Source organism: Stegastes partitus, unplaced genomic scaffold (genome assembly GCF_000690725.1).
Source record: "Stegastes partitus isolate 25-593 unplaced genomic scaffold, Stegastes_partitus-1.0.2 Scaffold82, whole genome shotgun sequence".
Taxonomy (NCBI): Eukaryota; Metazoa; Chordata; class Actinopteri; family Pomacentridae; genus Stegastes; species Stegastes partitus.
Genome location: NW_007577813.1, coordinates 183,984 through 197,022, shown reverse-complemented (window position 1 = coordinate 197,022; position 13,039 = coordinate 183,984). Strand labels below are relative to the sequence as shown.

Genomic DNA, 13,039 nt, shown 5'->3' with positions numbered 1-13,039 from the left:
GTGTTAGCCACCCATGTCTGGGTATATCAGAATGGTTAGAATAGCAAAAAAGTGAAGAGTACAGCTCACTGCCATGACATAACTCTGACTTCAATTGTTCAAATCCATCCAGCGTTAAAGGGCTGTCACTGTTCAAACTACTAAGATAGAGGGGAGGAAAAAAAAGAAAAAAAACATCAATATTCTGTGAGTAATTAACTGTCTGAAATTAGAATCAACAGTGTGCAGACGCAACGGGTTGCACTCTAATATGGAGAGGAGTGTGCGTCAAATGCACATTCATACGAACCAGTCAGTAAGTTAGTAAGTAAGGTTGTTGTCATTGGATCAGGGAATTACTGAGCCGCGCTGAATAGATAATCATGACAACTAATTATCTGACAACGTATCTCAATAAGCATTTTGGATTCAACAATTTCAATTAAAACATTGATAAAAGTAAAGCTGTTTCAAGTTTTCAGCTGCCTGGCTTGTAGTTCAGCTCACAATAACCAGCTCTGTTATGTATATGGGCGGCCTACAGCCCTCACACTGAGTTACCTAAACTGTCTGAACATGGGTTAAGGATTAAAAGTCACCATTAGCCAGCTGACTGTTTAACTGTGGGTGCATTCTTGAATGCAGTTTGAATTCACAACAGCAAAATCTGAGTCTCATTCAGAAATTTAGCATCAGAGCAGCATTCATTTGAGGCTGCAAAAAACTATGTCTTGCTATATTTGTACTCTTTGTGTAGTCTGGTTTAGTCAGCTCATTGTGGAGAACGTAACGGTCTGGCTGCACTAATTCTGCTAAAGAGGAAAAAACCTGCTGGCATGTTTGTATTTCTTTATAACAATTAAAGTCATCCTGGGCGGAGCTACGAGAAGAACGTGGCTTCAGTGTTCGCTTAAAATTGTGACATGTGGAACTGTTTTGGTGGAACATCTGCCTGCAGGGACAAAAAAACAACAGTACGAGCCAAAACCTCTGCAAAAGGTAAAAATTTGAAGTGTGGTAGGTTACTACCCCGAAGAAATGGTTGTTTATTCCCGTGAGCAAAAACACGGTAACGCACAGATAGCGGACGGGGAGGACAGAGCTGCCTGCATCCTACATCCAGTGAGTCAGACTAACCTTCTAACCAAATGCTGGTATTAGTGGTAGCGGTAGGAGTGCAAAAAACTTTTCTTAACTACAACTATTTATACCACACAGTAAAAGTACTGTTGAATAATTAGTCCTGTATTGATCTTTTACTTAAATGTGAAAAATCAATAAGAAGAAATCAAAAATAGAGAGGAGAATGACACAATATTTATGTGTTTCTGCTCTTATCTTGATTTGTTTATTTCCAAAACAACTGATAAGAGCATCAAACTAATCAGCAGTATTGGCGAGAGGAGCGGTAACATCAAGAGCTTCACGATACCCGTTCCATTACCTCACTATGAAAACAAAATCCAAAGTCATGGAAGAGGTCAAACGTTTGTTTGCCAAGTATTACGGCATAGTATGTGTAAATAAAATGATTTTCCTCACTTGTTGCTTTTCAGGCAGTCCTTTGTGATGTGTTTACTGCTCATGTTCATATCTTGTTAATGTCAACAAGACATCAGGCTCATTCAAAGCCCCTAGATTTCCTTAAACACATTCCCAAATATAAAAAAAACTAATTATTAAGTCACCTGATGGGATATTTTTTGGTTAGTATTTAGTCAGAGATGGTCTCCACTGAGGTTGCTGCTAGAAAGTACGAGCTTCATTCGTGTATAAAAATATGAAAGCTTAATCGCACGCATCGCAGTTATCTTTCCTGTATTTCCGTCTCACTTTCATCAGGCACAGTCACAACACCCAGCCTTCAAAGTGGCTGGCAAGCGAGACAAAGACAGTCTAAGAGATGCACTGCCCAGCTCGGTTAGCCAAACAGACAGACTAGAGAGAGATGTGATGCAACCTAGCACACTAGCTTAACGTCACTTTATTTGCTGACATCAGACTTCACGAGATCACAGATCTACCCGATTGCTGGTCCTGCAACTTACTCTGGATCGCAGCATCCCTCTATTTTAAAAACTCTGTGGATCTGCACGCAAATGCCCTCACTCACACTGAAAGCATATGTTGATGCAACACTGATGTAGACTAATTAATTGTGTTGAACTTATGTCATTGTTGAGAAAGTGACAGCCCTATCTTATTACTAAAATCAGCACTGGAAATATTATCTGAAAATACCCAAAACCAGATAAGCAAACAAAACCAGTCCTTTCACACATGTGGCAACATGAGAAACACAACCATACTGTGTGTGCAGAAGGCATGAATCACTGCTGCTCTGTCCAAACGAACAGTCGAGGTTGAGGCACTGAGAAACAGACAACACTCAGGGATGACATAAACTACCATGTCAATAAATGCTGTCTTATTAATGATGTAATTATATGAAAAGCTACGTACTCCCAAAGATTCTGTGAATGCTGTGACGATCGCTCTAAATAATATCCATCTTACATAACTTCCCTTTCACTCTGCCATGGCCTGCAAAAATCAAGTGCACATAAATGATGTCCACTGTGTTGCAGATGAGTGCTGAATCAATGAAAATGTATGTTCAGTATTGAAGCACCAGTACACTCTGGATGCCCATTAACCCAAAGGTGAACATTTTAAACATCCCTAATGGTAACTGGCCTATTTTTCTCCTCATAACCTAAATTTAAAACCCCACACTGACAAATGATTGTCTCCATCATTATTCAGTCTGCTGAAACATAGAAAACTAATTCTCAGAAAGGATTAAAAGGCTACGAAAGCACAAATATTGTCATGACAGAATTTAAGAAGAAAATTAACAAGATTGCCCCGCCAACTTCCACCACAATCAAGAGCTCAAAACCAACATCGGCCAACGCATGACAACCAGAACAGCAAAAGCCCTGCTTTTCTGGGTGTGTGGGAGCAAATTAAGTTTAAATGATTTTAGTCTTCTTCCATCTTCCTTGTGAAACAACCCATACTCCTACCTAAGCTGGTTAGGGATTCTCTTATCTCTTTGTAACTCTCTCCACCCCATCCTCCTGCTTCACTTTCAGTGCTTTGGGGGAGCTGGGAGAGCTGCTGAGGGAAGGGGAAACGGGTGTTATTCACAGGCAACACAAGGCACAGCAACACCAAAAGCACAGCAGATCCTTTAGAAACAAGAGTACAAACAGGACAAAGAAATACATTAACAGAAGATGTATAGTTATTAAGGGCTGGTGTCCTGAACTTATACCGGCAGGCCTTCATGTGACTCAATCCTCATTTATAATGAAAACGAGATTAACCTTTATCCTCAAGGATCTATGAAAAATATTTTGCATTTCGGGTGATCTTTAGGCAACAGTGGTCAGAGAAGTTTGGTCACTGATTGTTCATTAAACTTGTCTTTTGAGACTTTTTATAGGCCCAGGGTGCAGGAAACCAGCCATGGAGACAAACTAAAGGAACTTTCTGGCAGAATACAAACAAATCCTGACTTAAAAGGAAACTTGATCTTGACTTCTGAAAGTAAATATACATACGTAAAAGTAACCTAAAAGGGCAGCATTTCCAAAACACAGTTTATGCTGAATCTGAGTGCAACAGGGGTTCAAATTCAAAACAGATTTATAGATTAAATAGTGCTAAGATCACTTTAACGATTCACTTGAGCGTACCATGTCACTGCTCAATAAAAACTAAAAAACAAACAAACATGTGGCTAACAAAGCTCTGTCTATAAAAGGTTTCTCAGTGCCTACAGTTTATTAGTTGTGATTTTCAGATAGGAAATAACAGATGAAGCAATAAAATACCACGATATGGCCCCAAGATGTGATGCACTGACAGTTTTTGCTAAGAGAGAAGAGCAATGCTTTTATTGTTGTTCATTCAGATCATGTTGTTGGATATACGGGTAGGAACATTTACTAATTTTGATCAACAAGTACTCGCAGATTTCTGACAATGTGTACACGTTTTTTCTCCATATGGTGTTACCAGAGGCCAACGGGGCAATGGCAGACTGGCCTGTGTGAAACACATGGGCACTGTTGTGGACTATTGGAAAGCACTAATGTAGACAGATGGCATACACAAAGTTACTCCAATGACTGAGTCCACTCTCAACTCCACAACCAGTCTTTATGCGCCTGTATAAGCTGATTTATCATACTTTACTTTCCCAAATGTAAACAAAGACAAGCTAAAACAATAGTTTCTGACATGAAGCTAACAGTGTAACTGGGGGCGGGATATGCAACGATTCAGAACTTCTGTTTTTTATTAAGTAATGTAGTGGTAGCCGTCAACACATCCAGTGGTATATAGCATAAAAAGCAAAGGTACTAGCTAATTCGGAACAGCTAATTTTGCTCATGTTGCAGCCCAAAGTGCAACTACTGCATCCATGGGAGCGTTATATTGTATTTTCTGTAAAAATGAACATTTGTTCATAGAAGTAAAGAATTTTGACATGCAAAGACACATTTTTCTAACTTTCAAGCTTGTGTTATTACATAGACCGAGTACACAGACCATTAAATTACATCAGGTAGGGCAACAATGACCCTTTAAAATCCCCTGACAGCTAACCATATTAACCCTTTGTCCTAACTGTGACATCCAGATTGCACAGTTACAAAATTTGGATCCCGTAAACAAAAATTTGAATAGAAAACTAAGTACGACAACAAAAATAAACAAGCCAGACTGTTACAAAAACTATTTGTCACATGACCAACTTGCACATGTGTATTGATATACACAGTCCCATCCTTAGTTTAGACCTAGAATTGGTTGGGTCTCTTTTTCAACAAAAGCAAGATTTGAAATGGCCGACCACTAACTATGTGGTCTCAGTTTGTTGCAAGTAAAATTCATAGTTCTAACATATTTATGAGGCCATGTCACAGATCACTTTAACAAAATAGAGCTAATAAGCAAAATGAGGTAAATAATTCGAAATTACATTTTTCCGCTCCTTGAAACCGTGTTTAAAATGTAAACATTATACATAACGTTTAATAAATTGATGACAGCGGGTTGTACTGTTTGTTGTTCTGGTATAGGACGTAGCCACTGACAACGGCTGCTGACACAGGATGCTTTTTCTCACCAGCATTAGATTTTTCATTCACCTACAATGAAAACTATGAACGCTGTCTGTAAAAAAAAGGCCTATAGCTACAACTAGGACTAACAGATAAAACCTTGATTTATACTCCTGTGTTGAATCTACAAAGAGCCTTTGTCGTTGCCTACACAAGTGGCCTGCTCTATTTTGAGCACTTGTGTGCAGGTTTGTGTCTATGGCAAATGAAATGGGGCTGATAACAACGAATGTTGAGCAACAGCTACTAAGAGATTACTACAACATCGAAGAGAGAGAAGACATTGAAGTCTGTAAATGGACTGGTAGAGCTATGAAAACGAAAGAACAGCTACACTGGCAGAATACTGGCTCTTGCATTTGTCTGACACGTATAGAGCCTATTAGATTTTGTTTCACAGAAGCATTGTCTTTGCATAGTTTCCTTGTTGCTGGTTTTAAGGTAAGTATGGGATGCTGATTTCATTTACTCAAAGTGTCTGCTGCTCCCCAAAAATCACTTTGTAAGCCAAGTGCGTGTCAGAGTACGTGTCTGATTCAGCTTCCATTTTCAAATTACACTTAACTTTAATATTGTTCCTCGCAACATGTTCATATTGAAATTTATTTTGGCAATTTCCCTTGTCAATAGCCTAGCTAGCCTAGCTTATCAATTCATTTTGTGTAACAGCAGACACTGCAAATATGTAAACACAAATATTCCAAACCAGCATTCCATGCTAGCATAACCTGAAACCAAGACAAATTCTGGGAAAAACTTTGTTGATCGTGCTTATCAATAGCCTTGGCAGAGGTAACGCTGGATTATTAGTTTCAGAATGTTGCTACAAATACTTTTTACATAATCAGTGTATAGTACATTGTGTTGGTAGATACTTTACATATAGTCAACAAGTAACTGGATAATATACAATTACTTTAATACACTAAAACAAACAACTAGAAAACTGCTAAAACCAATACATGAGAGTCTGACTTGATTGCAACGCAGCCTGTCGAGCGCCGTAGATTTTTTGCTCTTAGCCACGACATAGTTAATATAGTGTCCCACAGGATCTCCACCCAACTGCGGTTCTCTACCTCCTATCTCCACCCCAAACTAATCAAGGCAAGCAACATTAACTAGGTCATTCCTGTTGTATGGGAAAATCAGACAGGAACTGTGCATGCTGCAGCACAGTATGTGTGTCCCATAAGGAAATTCAGAATTATCAAACACATAACGGATCGTATGCATCACAGGGCTCCAACCACTGTGGTGCACTTTCTTGAGTGTGCACGAGTTGAAATTTTACGTGATCGCACATAACGATTATTAGGCTGATTTGGTGCACCTTTAACTGCCACGGGTAGCTACTGAGTTAGCGACTGTGGTTGAAAGTAGTCCTTTTTCTTCTTTCAATCAGTCCCTGCCTGCCTGATTCTTGAAACAATCTACTCAGCTGTTACCGTGCTCCAATAACAATTAAAAATCTACAGCTGATTATTTAAAAAACACACAAAATAAGGAGGGAGAAGTCTGGCTCAGACACACCTGATGATAAGAGTACAGGTGCAGGTAGACAGATTACAAGTCAGTAAAGAAGAAAAAAAGTAGCTCACTACAATCAATCACAAAGGCTGATGCAGTTCTAGAGCTAAAAAAAATAAACAAACATAAACAGTGATTACAATGTTTTGCTTCCAGTAAAAGAATAAACAGGATTGACTGCAGTATTGACGTTTATTACGTGGACACCGCAGTCGGAGGTCAGCTAAATCATGTGCTGGTGCAACCGACCGACAAAGTTGGTAGCACCAGCACTACTAGTGGAAAGGTTAGCCTGGAGCCTTAATCAGGATGCTGTCTCGTCGTCTGCCTAACTTATGAGCCAACTACATGCTGGTGTGACTTAAGTTGTACCCTTAAGGCTTTGCAGAAATCATATATTATGTGAGCAACACGTGGTTTGACTTTACTAACTGCAGGTACATCAAGTTTCCCAGATACTACTGAGAGTAAAACCTTATCAGAAGCCACTCGGTCATATAATAACTGGATATTTTAAATGTCTTTAAAAAACATTTTTTTACACGTTGTAAAACAGTGCAGATAAGTTTATATGACGTGCCATGACTTAGTAACAGATCCAGTCATTGGCACAGGAAAGCGAACAGCACCTTGTAAAAAGTACCAGGGCACAAAGGCCCAGCATGGTGATTTCAGTACCACTGTGTGTTTAACAAGCCCACAGAGTCTACAAATGCATTCAGGGTTTTTTTTAAATTACTTTTGTTGACATGTTAGCCTGATTTCAGTCTTTTGGAGCAGCATTTAGACATTTAAAATGATCACTGAACAGATAAATTAATCAAATATCAGACTGCAATGCATTTTAAGACTGAAAGTACTGTCATTTTTTTCCCTTTATCTCTCTAAAAACATGCATGTTTTTAATGTGCTGGGGCCCACAATTCTGATTTGATATTCAAAAATAGTTTTGTCTGCTCTTCCCTTAATTATAAATTGGTTTATACATCTTAATTTGAAAAAGTAGGCCGATAGCTTGATGGTTTATGCATAGATATAGCATTTATCTTTAGAGCTGGGGAACTGTTCCCTTTAATGACCATCCCTTTGTTCATCCATCACCTGCCTGCCTCATCCTTCAACTCTACATACTTACTTTTATAGCCTTGATTCCAGACTTGGTGATCTGAGTCATCTTGGCCTTGGATATGGGCGGCTTGTACTCATTCAATGAGTACAACTGCAAGATGAAGGGAGACAAAAGAGATTTTTTTGTGATACAGTGTAACTACTATGACGTAAAAACGTTCACAGCCATCAAACAAATAACTGTCCAAAGCATCCTCCCCCTCTGCTCTGCAAGCTTTGTTCACCGATTGCTAAATCTTCATTTTGCATCTGTTACTGGTCAGAGACAATCAAGTTCCCCGTGAGGAGATGTAGTGGGCTTGGCTCTGACTCAGGTCATTTGTTGTGGCATTATCAATAATTCAGAATAGTCATTTGAAATGCAACTGCTGTCGACTGCAGAGGCTAATTTGTACTGGCACTAACTGTGAGTGGATAGCGAGGCCGGCATTTACAGCGACCACGACAAAAACACAGACTTTAGTGTCAATGCAGACATACGACGGTTGCGCTACTAGCATTGAGCCTCCTGCTAGCTAACGGGTTTGTCTAGCACCACCGAGTGTGCTCAGTTATCTCACGGCATTTATATCCTACACACTGGCAAGCTAATGCTAATCCAGTCACAATTACACGGCAATAATTTTATGGAGAATGAGAAACGGGTGTTTTCTCCACGTCCACATCAGGTTAGTTAGCTCACCAAGTTATCACGCAACTGTGGCGGTTTTGCTAACTTGATGCTAGCTAGCAACCGTTAGCACCAGCCTGTGGAAAATATTTCTACACCGACTTTAAAACCTAACACGGCGCATGTTAAGCAACACATTCTCTTCTCAGCTGCAGCCTGGATAGTTAACATGAATTAGACAGTAAATAACTTCATGCTACATCGCTGTGCACCGACAGCGGCCTTGTGTGAGACTCCTCTCCTTTTTTTCTGCTACTTGATGCTAACGTTAGCCAACTAGCTACAGCAAATGTGAATTGGACAACATATCCTTCGATATGTTCACAATTTTCTGCAAGTGTTTCCAACAAACCTCATTGTTAAATGCTTTGACGGCCTCCATAGTGTTGTATTTCGGCTCGCAGGTCACTGTAAATATTTACAGATGTCTCCTCTTTAACCGGTTAAAAACATGCATGCCCGACGTTTGGCGAGATGGAGGAGACTGCCAATATGGCGCATAACCTCAATGGGGAATCTGCAGAGAGACCGGCGACTCCTAGCGGCAGCTTTGCGACATTACAAGTTGTACCAAACGCTCCTCCTTTTTTGTACCAACTGTTTGGAACATCACATGGCAGGTACTGTACATTATCAGACACCATCATCTGTGGTCACATTGATGACAAGAATCCAAAACAAATGTCGTGACAATACTTTATTTCTCTGTATACAAACAACAAGCACACCGACATTCATACCAGAACGGAAAAACAAAGAGATTTAACATCACGCATTCATGTACAGTTATTTACATCGAGTTAATATCTTACAGGCGCAAACAGATGACAAAGAAAATGCATCATTGTGTCTGGAGTTTAATTGGATCCCTACCAGCAGGTCCTGTCATGATGTCCAAGGCCCCTGTTTGGCCTGAGATTCCTAAACCTGTTGCTTTGCAGTCACGTAATGCCTGATGTCTGGATGACATCAAAGTCAGACATCCTTTATCTGGAGGCCTCCAGTGTCTACCGGGTATTTACATTTGCTTGTGCGGTCCTGGGAAGTTTGTCCTGAGAATCATCCATCATGCATCCTGTGTTTAAATGCAAATTAATACAGCTACACCTTCTACTCAATACACTGTTAATATCAATAATTGGGTCTTTATTACATTTCAAATAAAATACAAATTAAATTGTCTCTTATTGTCAATGTTTGTGGTGAAAAAGTACACAGGTGTTTTTTTTTTTGCATTTAGGTTGGATTTAAGTAGGTTCTTCATTTTAAAGTTTGTCTTTTCCACTAAAACATCAGGTTAACACATATCTCGGCTTTAAAGTACATTACAGTAACAAGGATCTGTTTGACTCTGAAAAATCTGAAATTCTCATGATTTGCGACCAACATTTGTTCTGTTAGTGCAGGCCCTAGTGTTCAGTCTGGAAAGTCTTACAGGTAAGCACGGTGATAGAATTTCTAGGGCGAATGAAACACAAACTGCTCACGACAGTCGCTGTAAAACATACGTAACAGGCACTGATGGTGCATGGCACCAATAATTGACTAGAAACGGTTTAAAAACAAAACAGAAACTTGTTCATTACAGATGAATTCAAAGTAGATAAAACATACCATAAAAACAAGTGTTTCCATGCAGAGAACGGCTCTATTGTTTCAACGTAAACCATCATTCAAAGTAAGTTTACGAACAGGTTCATAGAATTACATTTAAAAAAACAGCTGTAAAATTGCTAATCCTACAAATGAAACTGTGAACATAACACTAAGACACATTTCACATTTGAATGTGAGCTGCTTATCACATAACGTCTCCATGTCCATGTAGAAACTACAAACACTCTTCATTGATCCAGTTACTTGTTGAATAGCACTTAAATATCCACTTCTATGGAACACAGGTCTTGACTGAATGACCGACAGCAGTGTGTGTGTGTGTGTGTGTGTGTGTGTGTGTGTGTGTGTGTGTGTGNGTGTGTGTGTGTGTGTGTGTGTGTGTGTGTGTGTGTGTGTGTGTGTGTGTAGTCCTCCAAGTCCAAATACAGTAAAAAACAGTCGTGTAAAGTCTTTATAAGCTGGTCTCCACCACAGGAGCAGCAACGACTGATGCTGCAGCCTTTGTGGCCTCCGACGCCACCTGCTGGTCGTGTTGGACGCAGATCTCCTGCACCAAGGGCGCATTTGCCTCTTTCCACGCTCTGAACTTGTCTGAAGTAAGCTCGGGGTCTGACAGCAGCTGCTCTAACGTCTGCAGGTCTGCCTCTTTTGACTGCACCAGAAAAGGAGAGAGCAAAAGAAAGCAGAGGATTAAATGAAGGCATACAGCTCTGCACTATTTTGCAAATTACAAACTAAGAAATCCTCAGAATGCTTTAAAACAAGTACTGAAGCTGTCTAATACAGAGTCAGATCAGGATCGAGACAGACGGACAGGAATTGTACCTTTAAGGTGCTGTTGAGTGTCCTGATGAGGTGCAGTTTATCATTGACAGTCTGGTTTTTACAGCGTTTTATGAAGGAGGCCCTGAACTCCCTCCTTGTGGATGGTTTGCGATCTCCTATCGGCGACAGGCTGGCCTCTTTTAGATGAATATACAGCTTCTCCATCTCATCTGAGCCGTTCCCATGATCGCCTGCAACAAAATAAGGTTGCAGTATATTGTATCATCACCACACACAACACAGTGATTACAATGACTAACTGTCTACTGTAGGGGGATGAAAGTCAGAGAAAGAAAACTATACTGGTACACTGCTGCCCACTTAATGTCTTACTGCTTTATAGAATATCCTGTTTACAATCATAAACCCGAATCATTTCCTATATAACCTTCAGTAAAACAGCCCGTTTATTGTCATAGAATAATGTCATAATCCCGTTTTTTGTCGGAATTCACCAACTTCACATAACGGAATTCCCCGAAATTGATTCCAGGAAGAACTTTTGCATATTTAAAGTCATGCTCGGTGGATCGTTACGGCTCACTGGCCGAGTGTCGGTCATGTGCGGCAGATTATCACACCTGGTGGGCCGTGGAAGGCAATGTGATTGTTTGTTTTTCAATGACCTGCTCACCTGAGCTCTGCTTCACTGAGTTATTCACATGCTGTCTGACATTAATTAGGGCACATCAAAGAGAACCGCATTGTTGCGGAGCGTGTTGTCAGTCATTACTGAACTGCTCAGCTAGTTAATCATGATAAGTTAATCCTCTGTATACCCACTGATTAAAGGAAATAACTTTTATCGATGGGGTGGCTTTTCGTACCGATGAAGGGGAACTTTCACTGAAGCAAAACCGTAAAGCTCCGTTTGAATAAACATTTCCTGATCTTCAAAGAAACCGTCCCTGTGATCTTGTGAAAACATTTCCATTTTGGTTTTACGTAAAAAAAAAAAAAAAAAAGTTTTTCGTCACACAGACATAATTTTCTCAGAGCTCTATCACCGTTTACACTTCGATACGCTAATCTTGATTCATCATCAGCCCACTTATTGGAATATCCTGGATATCGTCATAAGTCCATCCTGGACCGAGGGTATGATAATAAACGGGCAGCACTGTACCAGCATGTTTAAATGACTCACAGGTTTAAAGACACAATAAAGTGATAGAAAAATACATTTTAAAATCAGAAACAGAATGAAAATGTGGCAGCAAACGCATCAATCACATCTTCCTTCAAACACAAAAGCTGATGTTTTCTGCGAGCATGTTTTTCACCAACAGCAATAAGACATCAGAAAATAAATACTTCACGTAAAGAAGTTTGGTCAACAACAGAACCATCTGACTTTGCTTAAAACATAATATATCTAGTGATTTAATGATAAGACAGTCTTGTATAGAAAAAACAGCCAATTAAAGGAGTAAAACAAAGACTCACCTTCGCTTTGAGCACCTGCAGCCTTCTGTTCCTCCCCCCGCGCTGCAGGGTGTTCCTCATTTGACTCTGCCTCTGAGGAGTCCTGGGAGGCCAAGCTCTCCAACACCGTCTCCTCTTCCGTCTCCTCTTGTGGAGGCTGATGTGAGTGAACCTGGGCTGAGCACACCACTGCCGTCTCCCCGACCGGAGGAGACGCCTGCGAGACCAGGTCCATCCAGGACTGCCGGTGCTTGGCGAGCGAGGAGGCGGAGCTCTGCGACGTCATCGTACTGACGGGTGAGGAGAGCGAACCGTTAGCTTCGCTGGGGACTGCGGCGGAGTAAGGGGGAGGAAGGGTGCCCTGAAAGAAAAACACACCAGGGTCACATGTAATGATTTACGACTACATCAACAGGTTTTGTTTGACACGTAACGTAGTTTTATTATGTTTGACGAGAAATGATCTGGTCAGCAGTGTAAACATGCTGCAGTTAAAAATCAGGAAATGAAGAAGAATGAAACTACATTTGAAAGGTTAATATGTCATGGCTGCTCTAAATATGTTACTGACCTGATGTGTGCTACCAGGTGGACCAGAAGCATCCACGGAGTCCCGCAGAGTCTGTTCAGAGTACGGTGGAGGGGGGATCTCTGTGCTTTCAGCCTCTTCATGGTCACTGGCTTCACTGTAACACTCTGAATGGGAGACACATAAAAAGCAGGACAT

General features: G+C 40.5%; 2 protein-coding genes across 4 annotated transcripts in view; both read right to left on the bottom strand.

Annotated features, from left to right (window-relative positions):
* scaf8 (SR-related CTD-associated factor 8) overlaps positions 1 to 13,039 on the bottom strand; it is a 47,733-nt gene that overhangs the window by 21,249 nt on the left and 13,445 nt on the right. Inside the window, exons 2-3 of the mRNA XM_008276865.1 lie at positions 8,798 to 8,929; positions 7,783 to 7,866 (exon numbers count right to left, since the gene is read on the bottom strand). Coding sequence (XP_008275087.1) covers positions 7,783 to 7,866; positions 8,798 to 8,827 — 114 coding nt within the window. The 5' untranslated portion in view covers positions 8,828 to 8,929. The remainder of the gene's footprint in view (positions 1 to 7,782; positions 7,867 to 8,797; positions 8,930 to 13,039) is intronic.
* The window catches only part of ipcef1 (interaction protein for cytohesin exchange factors 1), a 12,778-nt gene continuing 10,180 nt past the window's right edge, over positions 10,442 to 13,039 (bottom strand). For all 3 annotated transcript variants that reach the window (XM_008276861.1, XM_008276862.1, XM_008276864.1), the window contains 4 exons: positions 12,884 to 13,008; positions 12,334 to 12,673; positions 10,888 to 11,078; positions 10,442 to 10,714 (listed from right to left, as the gene is read on the bottom strand). In XM_008276861.1, the coding sequence (XP_008275083.1) occupies positions 10,514 to 10,714; positions 10,888 to 11,078; positions 12,334 to 12,673; positions 12,884 to 13,008 (857 nt within the window). In that variant the 3' untranslated portion in view covers positions 10,442 to 10,513. The remainder of the gene's footprint in view (positions 10,715 to 10,887; positions 11,079 to 12,333; positions 12,674 to 12,883; positions 13,009 to 13,039) is intronic.